This window comes from Portunus trituberculatus, chromosome 10, assembly GCF_017591435.1.
Source record: "Portunus trituberculatus isolate SZX2019 chromosome 10, ASM1759143v1, whole genome shotgun sequence".
Classification (NCBI taxonomy): Eukaryota; Metazoa; Arthropoda; class Malacostraca; order Decapoda; family Portunidae; genus Portunus; species Portunus trituberculatus.
The window spans coordinates 149,083-172,833 of NC_059264.1; the positions used below are offsets into that span (position 1 = coordinate 149,083).

At 38.6% G+C, this 23,751-nt stretch overlaps 1 protein-coding gene across 5 annotated transcripts in view; it reads right to left on the reverse strand.

The window, feature by feature from the left end:
* Positions 1–486: 486 nt before the first annotated feature.
* Positions 487–23,751, reverse strand: part of LOC123501952 (protein DDI1 homolog 2-like) — an 80,475-nt gene continuing 57,210 nt past the window's right edge. For 3 of the 5 annotated variants that reach the window (XM_045251070.1, XM_045251067.1, XM_045251068.1), the window contains 3 exons: positions 13,261–13,474; positions 9,023–9,299; positions 487–801 (listed from right to left, as the gene is read on the reverse strand). In XM_045251070.1, coding sequence (XP_045107005.1) covers positions 597–801; positions 9,023–9,299; positions 13,261–13,474 — 696 coding nt within the window. In that variant the 3' untranslated portion in view covers positions 487–596. Of the gene's footprint in view, positions 802–952; positions 1,380–8,699; positions 9,300–13,260; positions 13,475–23,751 lie in introns of those variants that run through there. The other 2 variants (XM_045251069.1, XM_045251071.1) reach the window with 2 other exon arrangements.

Consider the following 23,751-nt stretch of genomic DNA (forward strand, 5'->3'; position numbering starts at 1 on the left):
TACTACTACTACTACTACCGCCACCACACACGTCACAGACCAGAGAAACATTTGAAACTTTTATTATACTTACTATAATAACAAATCCTTATACAGGGAAGTAATGTGTTTATAATTTGCAAGTAGCCTTTTTAAAGCAATGCTTTTTAGGCAATATGTGAGACATTTCTGAAAATGCTAATAACTAAAGAAGAAAAGCAATTAATATTAAGAAAATTACAAATACAAGTAATGAAAAATTGGTATTATAGACTAACAAATACAATAATACTAGAAATAATAATAGTAATAATAATAATAATAATAATAATAATAATAATAATAATAATAATAATAACAATAGTAATATAATAATAATAATATTTAACATTAATAATAATAATAATAATAATAATAATAATAATAATAATAATAATAATAATAATAATAATAATAATAATAATAATAATAATAATAATAAAATAATAATAATAATTATAAAAGTAAAATAATAAAGACAGAGAATCTAGTTAGAACCATATAACAAGTTTCAATAATACATTGTGTAAAATACATATAGTAAATTAGTTTAATACAGATTTATTTTTAGTATGTGTTTAATGTGTGTGTCTTTTCAACTTTTTCTTGAATAAGGTTAAGGATGGCTCTTCTTGAATTTGGTGAGGGATGGAATTCCACACAGCAGGGGCCAAATAGGTGATAGAATGCCTGAATTTTCTAAGACGATGAACAGGAGGTGGTAGGAGGGTACGATTATGAGTTCTGTAGTCATGGCTTGGGAGAAGATTTTGAATATAAATCCTGTGGGTGAATAAGAAATTAGCAATACAAAATTTAGTAACATCTTCAAGCTAAATTTAATAGGTTTAATTGTTTAAACAAAGGATCTGTATGTGCATAATAACCACTATTTGTAATTATTCTGATGAAATTTTTTCAGTTGTAGTTTTAGAGGAATGAGACAGGTAGTATAAGTGGTACACCAAATTGGGTTACAGTAAGTTATCAGTGGGTAAATATGACCATAGTAAAAATATTTTAGGACATTAACGGCATAAAGTCTCTAATCTGATAAAGTAATGCAATAAGTCTTGACATTTTAAGAGTGAGATTATTAATATGATATTTGAATGTTAAAGAGTCGTCATAAGTGACACCAAGAAATTTTAACTTATTAGTTTGATTAACTGCATTGTCATTTATTAATAGTTGTGGAAATGTTGTATGAGATTTACATGTGAAAAGCATAAAATAGGTTTTATCCGTATTAATAGTAAGTCTGTTACTTAGACACCACTGATACAAGTTCGAGAGTTCATTATTTGCAGCTATGATGAGTTGTTCTGGAGAAGGGCCAATCATATACAAAGTCATGTCGTCTGCGAAAAGAATGGTTTTTGAGTTAATAATGGTATTAGATATATCATTAATATAAATTAAAAATAGAATAGGGCCCAAAACACTTCCCTGTAGAACACCAAGTGTAGGAATTTTTATAGAAGAGAGAGAGAGAGAGAGAGAGAGAGAGAGAGAGAGAGAGAGAGAGAGAGAGAGAGAGAGAGAGAGAGAGAGAGAGAGAGAGAGAGAGAGAGAGTGTGTGTGTGTGTGTGTGTGTGTGTGTGTGTGTGTGTGTGTGTGTGTGTGTGCGTTATTCACCACCACGGTCGTCTGCTGGTCACCCAGCCAGCCTTTCCCTATGGAAAGAGCGCAGAGCTCATAGACCGACCATCGGGTAGGACTGAGACCACAACACACTCCACACACCGGGACAGCGAGGCCACAACCCCTCCAGTTACACCCCGTACCTATTTACTGTTGCCTCAACACACCCTACACATTAACACACCACAACACACTCCACACACCGGGACATAGAGTCCACAACCCCTCCAGTTACACCCCGTACCTATTTACTGCTGCCTCAACACACCCTACACATTAACACACCACAACACACTCCACACACCGGGACAGAGAGGCCACAACCCCTCCAGTTACACCCCGTACCTATTTACTGGTACCTCAACACACCCTACACATTAACACACCACAACACACTCCAAGCACCGGGACAGAGAGACCACAAGCCCTTCAGTTACACCCCGTACCTATTTACTGCTGCCTCAACACACCATACACATTAACACACCACAACACACTCCACACACCGGGACAGAGAGGCCACAACCCCTCCAGTTACACCCCGTACCTATTTACTGCTGCCTCAACACACCACAACACACTCCACATACCAGGACAGAGAGGCCACAACCCCTCCAGTTACACCCCGTACCTATTTGCTGCTGTCTCAACACACCCTACACATTAACACACCACAAAACACTCCACACACCGGGACAGCGAGGCCACAACCCCTCCACATACCTATTTACTGCTGCCTCAACACACTCTACACATTAACACACCACAACACACTCCACACACTGGGACAGCGAGGCCACAACCCCTCTAGTTACACCCCGTACCTATTTACTGCTGCCTCAACACACCCTACACATTAAGAGCCATTTGCCTCGCCGCTTTCCGGGACTCTCCAGGACCCTCTCGATTGTGAGTCGAGCGTGCTAACCACTACGTGTGTGTGTGTGTGTGTGTGTGTGTGTGTGTGAATCAAAATGCATGTGTAACCCCTTCAGTACTGGGACACATTTTTGCATTGAGATTAGACACACAACCCGTCACTTCAGAGGAGCTTGGCGGTGTTTTCAAATTCCTTCTGGTGTCTATTTGCTGATTTGATACACCTTCACAAATTTATGTTGGGATTAAAATAGTGAAGACTGTGGCCATTTCTCCTCTGACCTCCATACACCCTTCCTAATGTCATCAAAATGGTCTAATGATACACGAATCTCAAGGTAAAAATACATCCCAGTACTGAAGGGGTTAATAACTTTCAAAATAATGACATTAGAAAGTCTAAATTTGTGCTTCAAAGATGACACTTTAAATGTGACACCCTTATTCTTTGCAGACGATGGAATGCTGCTAGCGAGCAGCATAGAAGACCCAGAGATAGTGGTGGACAGGTGGTGGATACAGGAAGAGAATGTGGCCTGGAGATTAACAAACAGAAGACCAATAATCTTGTGACCTTCATACACCCTTCCTAATGTCAATAAAGTTGTCTTATCATACCCAAAACTGTCTTATAATGCCCTCAAAAAATCCAAACTATCTCAAAATGCCCTCAAAACATGTCAAACTGTCTTAAAATCCCCTCAAAACATGCCAAACTGTCTTAATAGGCCCTCAAAACCTACCAAACTGTAGTTCTTGACCTCAAAACATGCCAAACTGGTTTAAAATACCCTCAAAACATGACAAGCAGTCTTAAAATACCGTCAAAACATGCCAAACTGTCTTAAAATGCCCTCAAAACCTACCAAACTGTCTTAAAATGACCTCAAAACATGACAAACTTTCTTAAAATATTTTAAGACAATCTCAAATAAATAAAACTGGATTAACATCTGAGAGAGAGAGAGAGAGAGAGAGAGAGAGAGAGAGAGAGAGAGAGAGAGAGAGAGAGAGAGAGAGAGAGAGAGAGAGAGAGAAACTTTAATGAATGTTGTTGTAGCAATTAAATACACAAAACTATCTCTATTCAAACAACACACTGTAGAAATATTTGATAAAAACTGACATTGTATGACACACGCGCGCACGCGCACACACGCACACACACACACACACACACACACTCACACACACACACACACACTGCATAGTGTAGTGGTTAGCACGCTCGACTTACAATCGAGGGGGCCGGGTTCGAGTCCCTGTAAGCGGTGAGGCAAATAGGCAAGCCTCTTAATGTGTGGCCCCTGTTTACCTAGCAGTAAATAGGTATGGGATATAACTCGAGGTGTTGTGGCCTCGCTTTCCTGGTGTGTGTTGTGTGTTGTGGTCTCAGTCCTACCCAAAGATCGGTCTGAGCTCTGAGCTCGCTCCGTAATGGGGAGGACTGGCTGTGTGACCAGCAGGCAACCGAGGTGAATTACACACACACACACACACACACACACACACACACACACACACACACACACATACACACACACACACACACATACACAGGAAGACTTATACAAGATCTGGAAATGGAGTAAAAAATGGGAGATGGAATTCATTGTGGACAAAAGCCATGTCATATCTCAAATAAATAAAACTGGATTAACATCTGAGAGAGAGAGAGAGAGAGAGAGAGAGAGAGAGAGAGAGAGAGAGAGAGAGAGAGAGAGAGAGAGAGAGAGAGAGAAATTTAATGAATGTTGTTGTAGCAATGAAATACACAAAACTATCTCTATTTAAACAACACTGTAGAAATATTGGATAAAAACTGACATTGTGTGACACAGACACACACAGATATTTGGGTGTGTCTCCTTTCATGTGTAGCCCCTGTTCACCTAGCAGTGAGTAGGTATGGGATGTAAATCGAGGAGTTGTGACCTTGTTGTCCCGGTGTGTGGTGTGTGCCTGGTCTCAGGCCTATCCGAAGATCAGAAATAATGAGCTCTGAGCTTGTTCCGTAGGGTAACGTCTGGCTGTCTCGTCAGAGACTGCAGCAGATCAAACAGTGAAACACACACACACACACACACAGAGGAAGACTTAAACAAGATCTGGAAATGGAGTAAAAAATGGGAGATGGAATTCAATGTGGACAAAAGCCATGTCATGGAAATGGGAAAAAGTGAAAGACGACCAGTGGGAATTTATGAGATGGGAGATGGAGTAGAACTGGAAAAAGGAAAAGGACTTGTGAGTGACGATGGAAGAAAACAATCAACCAGTAAGCCATATTGATAGAATTTTCAGAGAGATATAATTTGCTAAGGAATATTGGATTAGCATTTCACTATATGGACAAAGAAATGAAGAAATTGATAAGTACTAAAATGAGACCTAGATTGGAATATGCAGGAGTTGTGTGGACTCCCCATAAAAAGAAACAAATATGGAAATTGGAGAGACTACAAAAAATGGCTACAAGAATGGTTCCAGAATTTAAAGGGATGACATATGAGGAGAGACTAAAAGCTATGGATCTACCAACCCTGAAACAGAGAAGAGAGAGAGGGGATCTGATACAAGTTTATAAATTGATTAACGGAATGGACGAAGTGGATAATGAGAAACTAATCCCGAGAGAAGAATATGACATTAGAAGCACAAGATCGTATGGTAAGAAACTGAGGAAGGGAAGATGTCTGAGAGATGTTAAAAAATATAGTTTCCCGCAAAGATGTGTTGAGACTTGACACTTTGAGTGAGAAAGTGGTGTCAGCAATGAGTGTGCATAGAGGCCAGGCCCTGTACAACTAAAACTAGGTAAATACACACACACACACACACACACACACACACACACACACACACACAGGAGAGGCTAAGAGGCACTGCGAGAGGCAGGGAGACACTGGGAGAGGTTGGGATGCACTGGGATAGATCAGGCTGGACTGAAATAAGATAGGACACGACACACCACCAACTTATATCACCTATTTCTCCGCCGCTCCCCCCCCCCACACGCTGCCCACTCCACCCACAGCACAGCAAAGGGGTGCCACTTACCCCACAGCAGTAAGAGTCGTTGTTGTTGTTGTTAGGGCCGCGAAGATCTTTAGATCTTTCGCTTTGGACAAAGGAATAGCCTCTCGTTTCTCGTCCTTTCTCATGACGTTACCTGCATTCCCTACTGTTACCTCCATCCCTCCCTTTATATATATATATATATATATATATATATATATATATATATATATATATATATATATATATATATATATAGAGAGAGAGAGAGAGAGAGAGAGAGAGAGAGAGAGAGAGAGAGAGAGAGAGAGAGAGAGAGAGAGAGAGAGAGAGAGAGAGAGAGAGAGAGAGAGAGAGAGAGAGAGAGAGAGCGAGCTTCCCACCTCACACCGAGGTCCACCGAAGCTGAAAAACACTGTATTTGTACATATGATTTACCGTCTAAATCTTCATGGCATGGTATGCCACGACTATTAAGTCTTTTAAGGTCACATATATGATAGTTAGCCTTGAAACATGGACATAAGACGGAAAATAAGGAGCGTAACTGGGAAATTCTTATGTCGACTTCACTTTTATGACTATGCCATCTCCTCCCGTTCAACCTCATTGGTTTATATATATATATATATATATATATATATATATATATATATATATATATATATATATATATATATATATATATATATAAAAGTTTATGTGTTCTTACAAAATCGATGATAAATTACTACTTTTGTTATTTCATAAAAAATATATATATATATGTAAAAAGATTGCCCTATTAACTCAAAAATGAGAAATACTAGATTATACAGTTTTGCTCCTTTAGCATTTCATATATCAAGGCTTGAGAATTTGTCTTGGCACATCAAGATCAAGACCGAGCACAAGTCTAAGACGAACTCAACAAATCTTTGTTAATATGGCCCCAATACCTTAGGCTTTCATTTGATTTTTCAAAACTTGTATAAGCTCATTTCTAGTCCTTACCTTCCTGTAATTTGAATACATTTTTCTCATTTCTCATTCATTAAATGAACAAATAATTAATTAGCCTTATCACTCAAAATATAATAGATATTGAAAGTACTGCATTAATGTCTTTCCATCTATATTATATACCCATTCCTTTGAATTACATATTTGACAATCTATAAGATGCAGGTGCTTATAAAACACATCTTTGTTTGGACAGTCATTGAAGAAAAAAGATGAATAAGTTTACTCAAACTCTGAATATGAACTGTAAAAGTTTTACCTGACATTTGAATCCCTCTCATATGTATTGAAATCCTTATTAAGTCCCAATATTTTACATAAAAAAATCTCAATATTTGCGAAAGCCTGCCAACTTAAGGGAGCATCACACTGGCCTATGATACGCGGAACACGGGCCATGGTTCTTGGTGCGAAACCAGGAACATCATCACACACAAGCTGACCGTGTTCTTGCTATGCTAGGCAAAAGGACAAGCAAACAAGATCAAGCCTAATCAAAACAAACCAGAACAAAACCATGCCGCTTATACCTCAACCTGTGCTTCGTTATGGAATTACATTTGCACTTCCTCTTTCTCAAGAAAAGTAAGTACAAGAAATTAGAGAAGAACCAAGACAAACAGATGTGAGCGATGGCAACTTTGGAGTCGGAGATGGTTGCCATGAGCCCAAACTATTGACATGATATATATATTTTTTTATCTTTCTAAATTGATGAAATAGTATTTAATATTCCGCTATGAAAAATTTACGCACGTTCTTTTTAGTTTAAATAAAAGGTTTTTATTACATATATTATTTCTATTTTTTCACTGGGATAGCATATGGAGAACCAGAATAGATACGAAGGCATCCCAACTTTGATCCGCTAATCCTGGGCAAGTTCCAGCTACCTCGTTCCACGTATCATAGTCCATTGTGATAGCCCCTTTAGACTAATCCTGTTGTGAGATGTGAATAAAAATGGTGTTGGCACTCTGATGTAATAAAGTTTGTACATAATTTTTTTACCCTTACTCCACATGTAGTTCTAGTAAGTTACAATATCTTACTAGTACATTTTCAAAGTATAATCACGTATGAAAATAGACTTACTTCAAAGCATAATGACATATGAAAATAGACTTACCTCAAAGAATAATGACATCAGACTAAGAAGTGTGGTGAATCGTACATGTGTTGCCAGGTTTTATAAATAATCAACCATGAGTCTCTTTTGGTAATTGCATGCAATGTAAGCATTGTCACTTTGGTAATTTCTTTCTAACTGGTATTATTTTATGTGAATTACCATTAAGTACAACCTATTATACATTTTTAACACTATAAAAGAGATTTTTGTGGTGTAGAAGCAATCATCACTTTGTTTACAAATGCGAAGATGTTTGTGATTTCAATCCAAGGCCATTGTTATGAAAGACTTATCATTAGCCATTGCCTCAAAGGAATCTTGGGCATATAAGATGCAGGCTCATTTTCTGAGACTTTTTTTTTTTTTTTTTTTTTTAAAGGAGTCTTATAAGTCATCAAATACGCTATATTCCTTCTTCTTGAAAAACCTGATGTGTGATAAAATTAATGAGGATCTGTGGTGGTGGTGAAAGATGTCTGATGGTGGTTTCACCTTATAAAAACGAATGACAGGAAATGAGATAACCAAAAGATCATGACATATCAGTAGATTCAAAGGAACAATTAAAGCGTGTGTGAGTAAGGAAAGGGAGATGATTAGAACATAAAAGAAGGGTATACACCCTTTCTGTTGCAGCCATTTGTAAATTTCCTATAAATGGATAAGAAATACATTTTGATAAATTTTGCTTCCTTGTAATAATAAGTGCAAAACTGAACACCATCCATCCTCACAATCTTGACATAAGTAATAATTGAATGCAGTCTCATCCTGCAGATCTTAGTTCATAATCACTAGATATGTGACTGTGTCACTTTATTGCTACATGAATCACATTCAAGATAATTATTACATTGTAAATGAATAAGAAAATCAAGTGATCAGTTGAGATTGTCTTGCATTATTATGAACCTTGCATGCGAGGATATAGTTCACCATTTCTAATGGCAACCAATTACTGCACCAAAATACCAATAGGTATAAAACTGCCAAAGTAAACACCTCAAATATCATTTCAATATATATCTTAAACATTACACAACTTATCTGCTGAAACTTAAATTACTTAAGACAGTTACTGAGGCTTCTTTTCTCAGCATGATTTAGCTTTTTCTTACTTATCAATACAATGAAAATATTAATTCATTTCAATTCAACTGGAAAGGATGTTTCAATGGACTCTATTTATACATACTTATTAGCCTTCCTTGACTTCAGTTTCAATTTAAGTGTCTTTCCCCATTCTCCATACCATCTTAAAATTATAAAAGCCTTTTCCCATCTGCATCACCTAAAAAGATGTACATAAAAACCGAAAGATCCACCTACATTTTAAGAGACTTAACAAATAGAGCAGCCATCGCTTGTGTTTTGTTCCCATTCTGCCGGCGTAGTTCCTCCACAGCCTGTGATCGACTAAATCCAAGACCAATTATTTCTTGTACATCTGACTCAGAAAAGTTATCCATAGGTGGGTCAGGATTAGCAGCCTGTGACTGTGGTGATGGTGAGGTAGCTGCAGCGGTAGCGGCAGTTCCTTCTTTGGCGTTCTCTTTTGTACTTTCTCCTTTATTTGTGTTTGGATCTTGGCTGCCTGCCTCCATGCCTACCCAATCAAGGAAAACAAAAGAAATTCTATTAACATATATTTCTTTACACAATTTTTGTTGATGACTGTTATACATGGAATAATTTTTACAATCTTGAGAGAGAGAGAGAGAGAGAGAGAGAGAGAGAGAGAGAGAGAGAGAGAGAGAGAGAGAGAGAGAGAGAGAGAGAGAGAGAGAGACTTGAAGTGTTATGTCCAAGCTATTCACTTTGAAGAAATTTCAGCTTAAATTAACTATGCACCAGCAATTCAGGCTTCACTTTCACTTGTTGAGCTTAAATGTCAGACAAAGTTTGAAATAAACAGTCTTAAGCAAGTAAATCTAAGCTGAATTCCATAATAAATAGGATGTACACTTAATCTTATGCTATCTCACCTTCCGCTATCATGTTTTTATGCTACCGCGCATACTTAAAAAGCTGTACATCTGTCTATATTGCGCACAACATCATTGCTATCACCAGCCCATAATGCAAAAAGCCTTCCAAGTTATGATGTCTAGTGATAATTGAGTATCTCTATATACTTTTATTTAGATATAGTTCCATATATCTCTAATCTATCCGTCCACTTTAGTTCCTAATCATCAGAGGTGGGCAAGAGCGCTCTTACTTTCGCTCTCCCATTTGCGAACTTCCTAATCATGAGTGAAGAAACGCAAGCGCCAAAAGCTAGAAGTAGGAGCAGAGGAGCAGGAAGCGGGTGCTTGAAAATCAAAGTCCGCTCTTCTGCTCGCGTTGTTTTTATTTAATTATTTTTTTCCTCCTCATTCTCTGCTCGAGTAGTTCGCTCTTCCACTCGCGCTCTTTTTTCTCATTCTCTGCTCGCACCTCTGCTTGCGCTCCCTCTGTCCACTTGTGCTCTCCACTCTCCGCTATCACTCTACTTGCGCTCTCCGCTCGCAAGTGTAAGGTGATGATGGTGAAGAGAAGGAGGAGGAGGAGGAGGAGACTTAACTTCCTGTGCATTAATTTACTATCCTTGTTTATCCAAGAAATTCATATGAAGGAAAAACTCATTCAAATCTCTCTCTCTCTCTCTCTCTCTTTCTTCATGTTTTATTCACCACAGTCATCTGCTGGTTATCCAGCCAGCCTTTCCCCTATGGAAAGAGCTCAGAGCACGTAGTGACCGATCTTCGGGTAGGACTGAGACCACATGGGTAGGACTATTAAGAAGTTTCCTGTTAAGATTATGAGTAAAGGACAGGCAGAGAATATTTAGTGTGGAAGAGGGAGACAGTTGAGTGTCATTGAAGAAGAGGGGAAAGTTGTCTGGAAGGTTGTGTCGGGTTGATAGATGGAGGAATTGAGTTTTTGAGGCATTGAAAACTAGTAAGTTTTCTCTCCCCCAATCAGAAATCTTAGAGAGATCAGAAGTCAGGCATTCTGTGGAGTCTCTGTGTGATCTATTGACTTCCTGAAGGGTTGGTCATTTCTGAAAGGATGTGGAAAGATGTAGGGTGGTATCATCAGTGAAGGAGTGGATACGGCAAGAAGTTTGGTTTATAAGGTCATTAATGAGTAATAGAAAGAAAGTGGGTGATACAACAGAACCCTGAGGAACGCCACTGCTAATGGATTTAAAAGAACAGTGGCTTTCTGCCACGGCTGCAATAGAACGGTTGGAAAGAAAACTTGAGATAAAGTTGCAGAGAGAAGGATAGAAACCGTAGGAAGGCAGTTTGGAAATCAAAGCTTTCAGCCAGACTCCATCAAAAGCTTTTGATATGTCTAACGTGACAGCAAAAGTTTCACCGAAATCTCTAAAAGAGGATGACCAAGACTCAGTAAGAATGCCAAAAGATCACCACCAGTAGAGCGACCTTCATGGAAGCCATACTGACGATCAGATAGAAGATTGTGAAGTGACAGATGTTTAAGAATCATCCTATTGAGGACAGATTAAAAAACTTTAGACAAGCAAGAGATTAACACTATAGGATGGTAGTTCAAGGGATTAGAACAGTCACCCTTTTTAGGGAATTTTGGTTAACTCGTGTCTTTTAACGGAACTGGCAACTCAGCTGACCTTTTTTTTTTTTACCATATTTTGTTGACCCTGACCAGTTTTCCCTCCAGCATAAAAAAAGACAAAGTTGAAAGAATTTGGCCAGACATGGTGCAAGCACAGAAGCACAATTTTTGAGAACAATAGGAGGGACCCCATCAGGTCCATAAGCCTTCTGAGAGTTTAAGCCAGCAAGGGCATGGAAAACATCATTACGAAGAACTTTAATTATAGGCATGAAATAGTCAAAGGGAGGAAGAGAGGGAGGAACAACCCCAGAATCATCAAAATGGATTTGTTAGCAAAGGTTTGAGAGAAGAGTTCAGGTCTAGAGACAGAAGACATGGCAGTGGTGCCATCAGGGTGAAATAAAGGAGGGAAAGATAAGAAGTATAGTTATTGGAGATGTTTTTGGTCAGATACCAGAAGTCATGAGGGAAGTTAGAGTTTGAAAGATTTTTGACATTTTCTATTTATGAAGTAGTGTTTGGCAAGTTGAAAAACAGAGTTGGCATGATTCTGAGCAGAAATATAAAGTGCATGAGATTCAGGAGATGGAAGGCTGAAGTACCTTTTGTGGGCAACCTCTCTATCAAGTATAGCACGAGAACAGGCTGTGTTAAATCTAGGTTTAGAAAGTTTAGGTTGAGAAAAAGAGCAGGGAATGTACGCCTCCATGCCAAACACTTTCACATCTGTTATGCATTCAGCACACAGAGATGGGTCTCTGACACAGAAACAGTTATCATTCCAGGGAAAATCAACATAATACTTCAATTAGGTCCTCCCAACTGGCAGAGGCAAAATGCCAGAGGCATCTCCACTTTGGGGGATCCTGAGGAGGAATTGGAGAAATAGGACAAGATACAGAAATGAAATTGTGATTGGAGGAGCCCAACAGGGAAGATAGGGTAATAGCTTATGCACAAGGATTAGAGGTAAGGAAAAAATCAAGAATGTTGGGCATATCTCCAAGATGGTCAGGAATGCACGTAGGGTTTTGCAGCCGTTGCACTAGGTCATGGAAGATAGCAAAAGTTGAAGGCTAGTTCACCAGGATGGTCAGTGAAGGGAGAGGAAAGGCAAAGCTAGTGGTAAACATTGAAATCTCCAAGGATGGAGATCTCCACGAAAGGATAGAGAGACAGAATGTGCTCCACTTTGGAAGTTAAATAGTCAAAGAATTTACTATAGTCAGAGGAGTTAGGGGAGAGATAGACACATATAAATTTAGTTAGAGTGACTATTGAGTTGAAGCCAGATGGTAGAAAACTTGGAAGATTTGAGAGCGTGGGGACGAGAGCAATCTACCGGAATGCCATAAGAACACACCAGACTAGCCTCATGCACCATTTCATTGATCTTAATTCTCCAGGAAATGGGTTTGTATGTTGTGAAACTTATGAAGTGAGTAAAATAAGTCAACCAATATAACATATATCCTACAAGGAATGACTGTGAAAAAGAGTACCAGCCAAGCCTTGGTAGAACTGAAAGAATTACCAATTATTTTTATATACCTGTTATTTTCACATTTCACTTACTTCTTTTTTTAACTAACTGCTTTATTTGGTAAGTTGACTAAGGTGAGTGATCTGTTAAAACAGCTTATGTGAACAAGCAGTTATCTCTACATCTAGATTGTAATAGTGCAACCAAGTAAAGCGACAGATTGGTTAAGGCTTGTCAAAATTGCATTGATGGTTAGTTAGGAAAAAATTGATAATATGCTAAATTTCTCAAGTGCTTTCAGATCAACTTCTCAGTGTTTCCATTAAACATTACAGAGAGGCAAGACACTGGTAACAGCTAAAGAGATAGACTATTACATCAAAAGAAAATAAAAAAAACTTTGCTAAGAACACAATAGAAGCCTCAACAAAAGAAAAAAATGAAATCTTAGAAAGAGGTAATTTGTATCATAAACAGGTGAAGCCCCACCACATACCTTCACCAAAGGTCCCAGCACCTTCTTTAGCACTAGCAGCAAGAGCCTCAGCCAGTGCTCTGTCTTCAGCCATTCTCTCAGACTGCAATCGTGCCTCCTCCTCATTGAGCCGTGTCAGCCTCCCACAGTCTGGAAGCTCACTTTCACTTAAGAATGCAGTAGAAGTGCCTGTGGTGCCAATGTGTAGCTGGTTGTTTTTAAGGTCAATGGACATCTGAAATATGTAAAGGAGTAACTTACGGTTAGAGAGAATGTATGACAAGAAACAGTGACTGCCATATCTTTATGTGATGATAATCAATGTATGCTACGCCAGTTGAGCAGCCAAGCTTCTTGAATCATTCCATGAACATGCAAACCTCTTGTGATTAAATGAGAAGTGCTAAAAATTATACAAATTATACAATTTTAAATCTTACATACTATACAGTGATACCTTGAGATACGGTCGTCCTAACTTACGATTATTTTGAGATACGACATGAAATATTCGAAAATTTATGCCCCAACATAAAACGAAAAATTTGAGATACGATGAATGATAATAATTATTGTAGAAGCGAACGCTAGGTAGCAAAATCTGTGGTCGGCTGCTGCCCGCTCAGTTTGTTTGTTGACGCCTCATTGTTCAAACACGTTGTGTTATTCGTTGTGTTTGTGCTCATTTTTCGTTTTATTTTGGATATGTATACTTTATTTTGTTATTAACCATGGGTCTCAAAGCTAAAGACAAAGCTAGTGAAAAGAAAAACCTAAGAAAATGATCAGGATAGAAGCAAAACATGAAATTATCACAAAGTATGAGCGTGGCATTCATATCGTCGACTTGGCAAAGGAGTATGGCCGCAATCCTTCTACAATATCCACAATCATCAAGCAGAAGGAAGAGATCAAGAAGCTGCAACCTTCCAAAGGCGTCACCATTATTTCCAAGATGTCCATCTCAAGGTACCACTGTATATTGTAAATATGAAGAGAAATATTTGTAAATTACACTCAATCCTCTTCTACTGCACTTAATTGATGCATTTATCACTGCGTGATAGCCGAAATTGCAATAGCCAAAGTGAAGAACCTATGACAATAATTCAGATTGACGCTAGAACCTCCAAGCTGTCATTTTTTTGTTGTGTTTTGCCCAGGTTTCATACCATATATTAGTATAAAAATTAAGATATCATACAGTATAAAAACTTAAGAATCATAATAACAACATATGCAGTGGTACCTCCAGATACGAAAGCTTCTGTATACGAAAATTTCATTTTACAAAATGATATGGGAAGATTTTTTCGCTTCATATTATGAAAAATTGCTCAGCATATGAAAGATATGAAACAAAACTCGAAATTCCTGCGCACAGAAAATAAAAAAATGCGCGCCATAAACGCACCATAAGATAAAGTGGCAGAATTCATAGAAAAGAAACACCCCAAAAAGGTTCACACAGGTCGTCTTCTTGCGCAGTTTAATGACATTTGCCGGAGTCATTTCAGGAACATATTTAAAAGTAGTCAGAAACAAAATTCCTTGGATCGTTATTTTTCAAAGAGGCCATTAGTGAGTCAAGATGAAGGTCAAAGTGATCTGAGAAAACAGAGAAGGGAAGAAGAATCTGATGAAAATTAGAAACTGAAAAAAGAAAAATTAATCTTAAGCATTTCGTAAAGTTAAGTGTTAATTGATGAAATTTAGAAACTGGAAAAGAAAAAAAAAAAAAAAAAAAAAATTTTAAGTGTCTCGTAAACTTAAGTGTTAATGTTTCTTGCTGTTTTCTATATTTTCTGCCGTTTGCCCTCCACCTCTGCTGCCACTTTCGCTTTTCGACACTGCCTCACTCGAAGGGTAAGGTTCCACATTTTCGTATTATTATTTTTCATCTATTATTGCATTATGTTCTATTATCTACTTCATTTACAGGTATTAACAGTTTGGTTAGGTATACTGAATGATTCAAATGTATTAGGCTCTTGTCTCATTATAGTTTTACCCTTATTATAAAATTTAATGTGGTGTTTTCGTAGGGCTTGGAACGAATTAGGCGATTTACATGTAAAACGCGACTCATTATATGAAAAAATCATGATACGAAAGCCACTCTGAAACAAATTAATTTTGTATCTTGAGGTACCACTGTATTTAAAAAACATTTATTTAGCGTATTTGATGGCATATAGAATGCACAGGTAAGATGGACACCCATTTCAGCGAGTCAAATTCAAGAAAAAAAGTTTTTAGTGTATTTAAGCATATACTGTTGAAAGCAATCTAGCAACACATTACACAAGCAGAAAACATTTATCGTTCCTTGTTCTCCTCAGTTGGTCTTCTTGCTGTTGCTACAAACTTATAATTTTTTCTGCAGGTGGTGGTCCAAAAGCCCTTGCTGCTCCTTTATTGCCATGCTCCTTGGCATAATAATTCATCACTTGTAGTTTGTGGAAGATTGTGTAGCTTGATCTCTTTCCTCCTGCTGCCATAACGGTGATGGTGCTCATGTGTTTTGTTATGATCATGAACTTGCTGTTACTCTTCACCAATAGATGGCATCAAATTAAGGTGCCGATCAGCTGATATTCATAAACATGCATCACAGCTCAAGTTTAGACTGCCTTCTTTCTTATGATAATTAATTTTTAAAGTGATAATATTGGTAATGATACTAATACCAGCAATAAAATAATGATGCATGCAGTTAGAGTAAGTAAAAGTACTAGATAAAGGTGTGCCCTATATGCTGTTAAATATGATACCTCATTGTGAACAATTAGGAGCTAAGATGGATGGGTAGATTGGGGAAATAAGCAAAGAATTATGTCTCAATTGAAGTACATATAAAATAGAACTCAACTATCATGTGGTTATAACCCAAAAGATTTTGAATAACTGGTGCATAATAGCAGTAATTCCATGCACTACATAGTACCACAAAAAGTACCTCCTTTAGCCCATAAATTCCAGTGAAAAGCCCCATGGTATACAAAAAGACATATGTGTGGCTTTTTAAGTATGTATGATAGGAATAAAATGTTTTAGCAGAAAGCACAATAGCAGAGAGTTAGGTGTTCCTATCAAAGGAATGACAAGTTACCATGGTATGACAAAAAAATGTGAAAAGGTAATAATTTTCATAACATCATCAATAAAAGGAGTAGCGTGTAATCTTTTTTGGATGACAGGACCATATTCGATGGTCAACAACCAGGTCACATGAGTAATGTCTGAAAGGTCAGCCAGCCAGCAGTGTACAGACACTCTAAAAAGTCTGACTCTGAGTAGCCACGTACCCTTTCAGCTTGGAGCCATTTTTAACTACAAGATTTACCTATCAAATGCTCATATGGAGAGAAAGTATAGTTAAATAACGGGAATATAAAAATTCCCCAACACCATGACCATGCACACACACCTCGGTCAGAATAACCAGTAGTGTCGGCAGGAACAAGTGAGTCAGCAAAAAATATAAACAAATAAAATAAACAAAATAAATCAATGAATAAATAAACTAAAAAAATTGAAAAATAAAAAATTGAATAAAATAATAAAATAAAATAAATAAATAAATAAAAAAATAAATGCGAAACACAGTTGACTGGGGCTCCGGTAACCTTGAAATCTGCACTATGTAGAGTTAGACACCAGCACACTCACCAGACACAAGGGGAAAAGCTGGTAGACAGTAGTCCCTCCAAGAAAAAAACAAGTCCAGTCACACCATCTCCAACCGTCACTAAGAAAATGAAACGACCGTCCAGCCTTCAATGGAACAGAACTTCGCCCTCTCTCGTTTCTTTCCGCTTACTGCCTCTCCACCTGAACATTGTTCCTCCTCACCTTTAACATTCTACTAACACCCTAACCATTCTCAATCAGTAGTTAGCGATTAGTTGAACCATTCACTCATCTCTCCAATCATTATCTCTATCTACACCATACACCACCCTGATCTTAAGATCAATTCATTAACTTGATACACTAAATAACCCACTTAACATATGTAAAGCAACAACAGTTTTAACTTCTTGAACCTCACTTGACTCCCATCTTCTTCACTACTCTTCTTATATCCAGGACGTGATGAGCAATCCCACCAACACTGAGGGTATTATGAGAGTGCATATCCTTTACCGTACCTTTCTTCCACTGTGTTGTATACTTGCCATCAGGGGGCTTCATTTAAACTTCCTCTCCAATGTTAATGGTGGCAATAGCTTTTGTCTCCTCAGTCGGAATCTTACAAGGATGTCGCCACTCATAGCGAAATACCGCTCTTTGTGGTACTGTTGCTTCATCTAAGTCTGACTTAAGGGCCAAGTTGTACCAAAACACTGCTTCTATTAGCATAATCTGTCCTCTCTCAGCCAAGGCCTTAATTGTTCTGTGATGCCTCTCAACAAATCCATTTCCACTTGGTCTGTATGCAGCTCTAAAGTAATGACTAACATTCCATTTATCTAACATTTCTCTCATCACCTGTGACCTGAAAGCAATACCATTATCCATTGGTACTTCTTCAACCTGTCCCCTCTCTAGGAAAGTCTCGTTCAATATTCTTGTAATTTCATCAGCACTCTCTGCTCTTAACTCCCTCAAAGTGGCCACATGTCCAGGTCTGCAGTCCACCATGGACAAATAAATACAACTGATGTCAGTAATGTGTCACATCTACTGCCAACCTCTTCCAGTCTCACTCTCCAACCTTAAACTTCCTGGTTCATGCACCACTGATGCAGGATCTATCACTTGGTACCTGTCACACTCCCTCACCACCTACCTCACTTTCTCCTTTGTAATCACTGGGTCAACTCTCCTTGCCACAAAGTGTCCTATCAACTCCAATGTGGTGTGTCTGATTAAGCTCTTTTACACTTGGTAGCCCAACATAACACAACTCTGTCTCATTCTCCTCCTCCAGCACTCCTTGCTAAGCTTTCTTTACTCCTGTCAGAGCTTCTTCTTTGCTCTTCTCTGACAGGACAAATGCTGTGTTCAACTTCAGATTGCACACTTCAATCAACTCCTGCAGAATCCCTAGACTTCGTTTTACAATCATCTCAGAGGCTCCTTTTGTTCAAATGCGCTTTTCTGCTGACAATGCTGACCTCAACCACCCAACCACAACTGAGTCAGTGTGAACTTCAACCTCCCTCAAGTCTCATTTCACTGCCAGGTTGACTGGTTGACTGCATCCATTTCAGCAACACTGATGTGTCCAAAGTCTCCTTTTTTTCTCAACCAAGCTGCATCTTCGACTTTGATTTCTTACATAACTCCTGTTGCAATGCTACTAGCATTACACCACATGACACCCTCTTCCTGACTTCAGTGCATACCATTTCCCTCTCACTGGGTCTTCTCGTTGCACTCTCTCTCTCCATAATATTTTTCATCATCTCCACTGTCTCTTGTCCAACTTTGTCATCCCATTTCACTCTTTCCGTTTTTCTCTTAACATGTAATTTTTAAACTAAAATTAATTATTATTATTTTTTTTTCTTTTTTTTTAAGTTGTGGCCTATAGCACCTGTAGGTTTACTTGAAGAGTATGGGAAGCGATGTTCAGCTTCCACCCATTAGTGGCAACGGCAATTTTATTTGTAGTGGTACCTGTATTAGGGATCATATCACCCCCCAAGTGCATCTTTGGTGTAACCACCTAGAACCTGGGTACCATAGTGACATGTGGGTAACTTTAAACCACTCGACAAATGGCAAAGTATCTAGGTGGTATGTGGTGGGATTCAAACCTATGCATGGACATCTGTCCGATCCCATCCTCACCACCTTATCTAGTTCCACTATTTAATTTCCTTCTGCTGATATTAAAAATTCACTACACCTGGCAGCAAGGTGCCCTGGTGCTGTCAAGGGTATCAGCTGAGTGCTGCCTCAGTTAATTCTCATGTTAGGAATCAAACTGAGGGGAGGAAGAGAGGGCACTTGTTTCTTATATGAAAAACAGGTAAGTGAAGAAATTGATTTTAGTTCTAAAAATTACATTCCTATCACAGAGACCTGTTTTTCATAAAAAAAAAAAAAAAAAAAGCAGACTCCAACACTGAGGGAGGCAGAAGTCTAAATGCTAGGCATAGAGGGTGAAATGAATGTCCATTGTGGAGACACTAACCTTTGATTGAGGTGAAGTAGAGAGGATGCTGGAGAATGCAGCTGGGTACATGGGAGTTCTCCACTACTCTAGTGTCTCAAAAAACCAGAGAGCCCTAGACGACCATTGTTGAATGCCCTAAGGTTGCTCTCAGACTCCAGTCTGAGAGGGTGCTCTCAGACTCCAGTCTGAGAGGGTGAGTCCGAGAAAGGTGCTTAGACTCAGCTACTGACCCCTTATCCCAGCCCGAAGGTGGCAGGCTAATACTAGAGTGCCCCCATGAAAGGCAGCCTGGATGGCCTTCCTGTGGGGTGGGAACCAAGGGTAGTCATCATACTATGAGGTCCAAGGTGAAAATATCTCCCTTCTTTCTCATTATGTCACAGAGATAATGGTCGGCAAAGACTGAATGTGTCCTCCAGTGGGCTGCTCTTAGGAAGGAGGGGACAGAGCAGTTCCTCATCAGCTGTGCGGTCCAATAGTGTGACATCATGGATGACTTATGGTGCACTGGTACAAGGCTCAGAACACAGTAGACGCTTCCAGTGCTGAGACGTGTGGTCGCTTGTCAGCGGCTACTTGATGGAGTTGGTGTTTATTGTGTGTCTCTACATGGTGGCTCTCTGAGGTTGCTTTATCTGCACTGTGGCCACTTAATGGGATGCAGAGGACATAACAAACTTTTATGTGTTTTCTGCTCAACGAGACGTACACAGAGTGTAATAAGTGTAGTGTGCAAAGACATTAAGTGTGGTATCACCCACAGGCGATTGCTTGATTGTCAATGGCTTTTTTACTCCACTCAAATCCCTCTCCAGGTTGGTATGTATTATGGGAAATTGTTTTTATTTTCCTTTTAGATTTACATATCCTGCCCCGTTTTGTATGTCTTGTATGACATAATCATCATCAACTATTTGGTTGTTATGCCAGCATCGTCTCTTCCACAGAGGACGTTATTTACCTTGGTCATCAGCTGTTTTCATGATGGCGAGCGAGCGATCTAGACGCTCCTCAGAGTCTGGCGACGGCGAGTCCCAGCCTCTGAACAAGTCTTTGCGTCTTTCTCCTGATAGTGGAGTGGATGCCTGCCCTTCACAGTCTGTTGAGGCGGAGGATAGCCTTTGCAGTGGTAGTTAAAAAAAAAAAAAAAAAAGACCTGTGTAGGTTACAGCCTTGGCAAAAGAGAGAAGGTGAGCAGAGACTCAGTGAGTTTAACTGATAGTGACACTAGTGATGATGTGGAACCTGATATGGATGATGTAACCCACCCTGTTACACAGGATCCAACTGGTGTGTCTGCATACCCAACTCTGGTTTGGGCTTCCCAAGTTGCCTCCCAAGTGAATATGGGGGTTTCTACTAGTTCAGAAAGGGATTTTCTTGGTTTTCCTGTGCCCTCAGATCACCATATGATTGTTAGCCATAAACTAGGAGCAGGTTTTTATGTTGATGAAGCGAATGGTCCTGCTGTTACTGAGGTTCTGGCCAAGGACATCAGGTTTTTTTTTACATATAGTGCCTGATGATCAGGAAACTAGACTATTGGCAGAACAGTGGTCTATTCCATCCAATATTAAGGAATTGAGGGTTCCAGAGTCTGACTCTCATGCTCTTTCCACTCTTGACCCTCATAGTCAGTCATAAAATGGAGAGCAAGTTAGCCCAAACTAACTCTTTACTAGGAAAGGCACTTATTCCTAAATTTAATTAGAGTTGTGGACAGCCTTGCTAATTCAGACATCCCTGCCATGGTAGAAGTATGTAATGGGGTCAATGATAGTCTTAGCATGTTGTTGCCAGTATTTAATTATTCGAATCTAATGAGGAGAGATCTCATTACAGACAAACTTAATTAAAGCAGAATCTCTTCAGAAAACTGTTAAAGATAAGAATATGACTGGTGAAAAATGATTTGAAACCACCATTTTTTATACTGTTAAACAATTTAAGGAGAATCAGAAACACATTAATTCTAAGAGGTTTAAGGTGAAGAGAAACCACACTAGCTTTCGAAAGGGATTTAGAGGTTCCTGGAACAACCCCAACCATGGGGTTTCTGGGGAAGGGAAGGTGATAACAATGCTTGTACTGTTTTTTCTCCACTACCAAGGGTTAACTTGGTATCTTCCCCAGGTGCATTTACTTTGGTTAAAACCCCACAGAATTTTTGGGGTAAGATTAAGTGTTGCTTGGATTTCTGGGCAAAATTATCCGGTGATCCTTGGGTACATAACATTGTTCTGGGTAAGGATCTGTTTTCCTTTCATGTTTTTCCTTTGCAATCTCATGTTCCTTCTCCATTGTATTTCTCTGTCAGGGACAGACAAGCAGCTCATGCAGCCATAAAGAGTTTATTCAGCAGCATATTGTTGAGAGAGCTTCAGATGTTTCTTCAGGTTTCTTTTCTAATATTTTTCTTCTCCTTGGCTCTTTATTAAATAATTGAAGGTTCCTTTTTCCCATTTTTGGGTTTTACATTGATTATTGTCTTGTGATAGCAAATTCAAAACAGAAACTTATTACTGATGTACGATATGTTGCCTCGACCTTGGATCAAGTGGGTTTCACGATTAGCATGAAGAAGTCAGGGCCTGTATTTATAAAACTATGGTTCAACATAAGTCAAGCATAAGTCTACAAGATGGCAGAAACCATGACTTACTTGAAGCATAAGTCTTATGTCTAACATAAGTTAATCATAAACTTGTGGTCCTGTTATGTTTGGGTGGGAGCAGGAATAGCGTCGCTATGGTGAATCATAACAGTCAACATGGCGGAGGCATTGGGACAGAGACAAAGCCACCTGAGAAGTTTGCACGAGTGTAGAGACTCCTTGGTTGAACTAAGTGACTCAGAACTGATAAAGAAGTACCAGTTAGACTGTGCAGGAATTATATATGTGACTGACGTGCAAGGATTCTTAGAGAAAGTGAACTCTACCAGGGGTTTGAGAGGGGGACAGTAACAGCTGGATGCCACCTACTGGGTGACAGTGGTTACCCCAGTAAAAAGTGGCTTCTGACACTACATCTTCGACCTCTGTCTGGCCCACACTCCAACTACAATAGGTAAGTTTTGCACCATTAATATTTTTCATATTAGACATAGTTTGTTTCATTCATTCCATATTGCACATACTTATACCTATACATTGTTTTTGGTTAATTTTCACAATTATCAATTTCCTCTTATTGAGATTAGTGGGTTAGATTAGGGTGCTATATCTCATGGCATAAAAAAGTTCTTAACTAACTACTGGGTCACATTACACTAGAAATTGTGAGCTCCTAAGATATTAGTTTTACTAAATTTATCATTAAGGTAAAGCAAGTTAGGTTTAGATTAGAGAAGTATATAGTTGGTTTGATTAGATTTAGTTCATTGTTGAGGTAGGTTTAGTTATGTTTAGTTTGGTTTCGTTAGTTTAGTTTATTTTCTTACCAAACTTATCATCAAGGCTAGATAAGGTTTAGTTAATTTCCTGTCACATATATTGTTAAGATGGGTTAGGTTAGGTTTAGTTAAGTTAGGTATATATAGTGAGGTTTGGTTTAGTTGTTTTTTTTCTATTGTCATGTGCGAGAATTTTTATTTTGATAATTTTCATGAAGTAGTTTCATTAGAAAATGTTAGACAGGTGCACTTATACTTGTATATACATATAACTCTTGATTTACGCGTGTTTGATTTCCGGTTTTTGTTTATACGCAACTAAAAAAATATTATAATTAATTAAATTTACGAGCAGGGGTGTGGGGTCGGAGTTGGAGTTGAGGAGTCGGCTACTTTTGGCCAGAGTCGGAGTCGGAGTCGGAGTCGGAGTCGGAATTGGAATCAGTGTCGGAGTCGGAGTCCGTAAAAATATGAGCGACTCCGACTCCTTTACATGATAAATTTTCGAGTAAAGATTCCACTTCATGCAGATTGGAGATTCCTACAAATTGGGAGAAATTGACTTTGTGGAGGTTGTGTCCAATCAAGCATTACATATAAGATAATTTTATTAATTCATAATAATTATATAATCGTCAAGTACACTTTTATTATGGATTGACTCGAAAATATGTAAGTATTGATTCTCTTAACTTTCGTCTTTTTTGGGTGTGTTTTTGCTTAATCTTTTCTCTTGGCCACCATCCCTGATGTAAAAAAAAATACTTAATCGTACTGTAAAAAAAAAAAAAAAAAAAAAAAAAAAACTGAGTCGGAGTTGGAGTCGCAACCTTCAAATTTCCTGGAGTCGGAGTCGGAGTCGGAGTCGCAACATTTAAATTTACTGGAGTCGGAGTCGGACTTTTGAAAATCCGACTCCACACCCCTGTTTACGAGATCAGTTTGCTTATATGCGATTTGCTCCAACCGCATTTTCAAACTGAGCACCA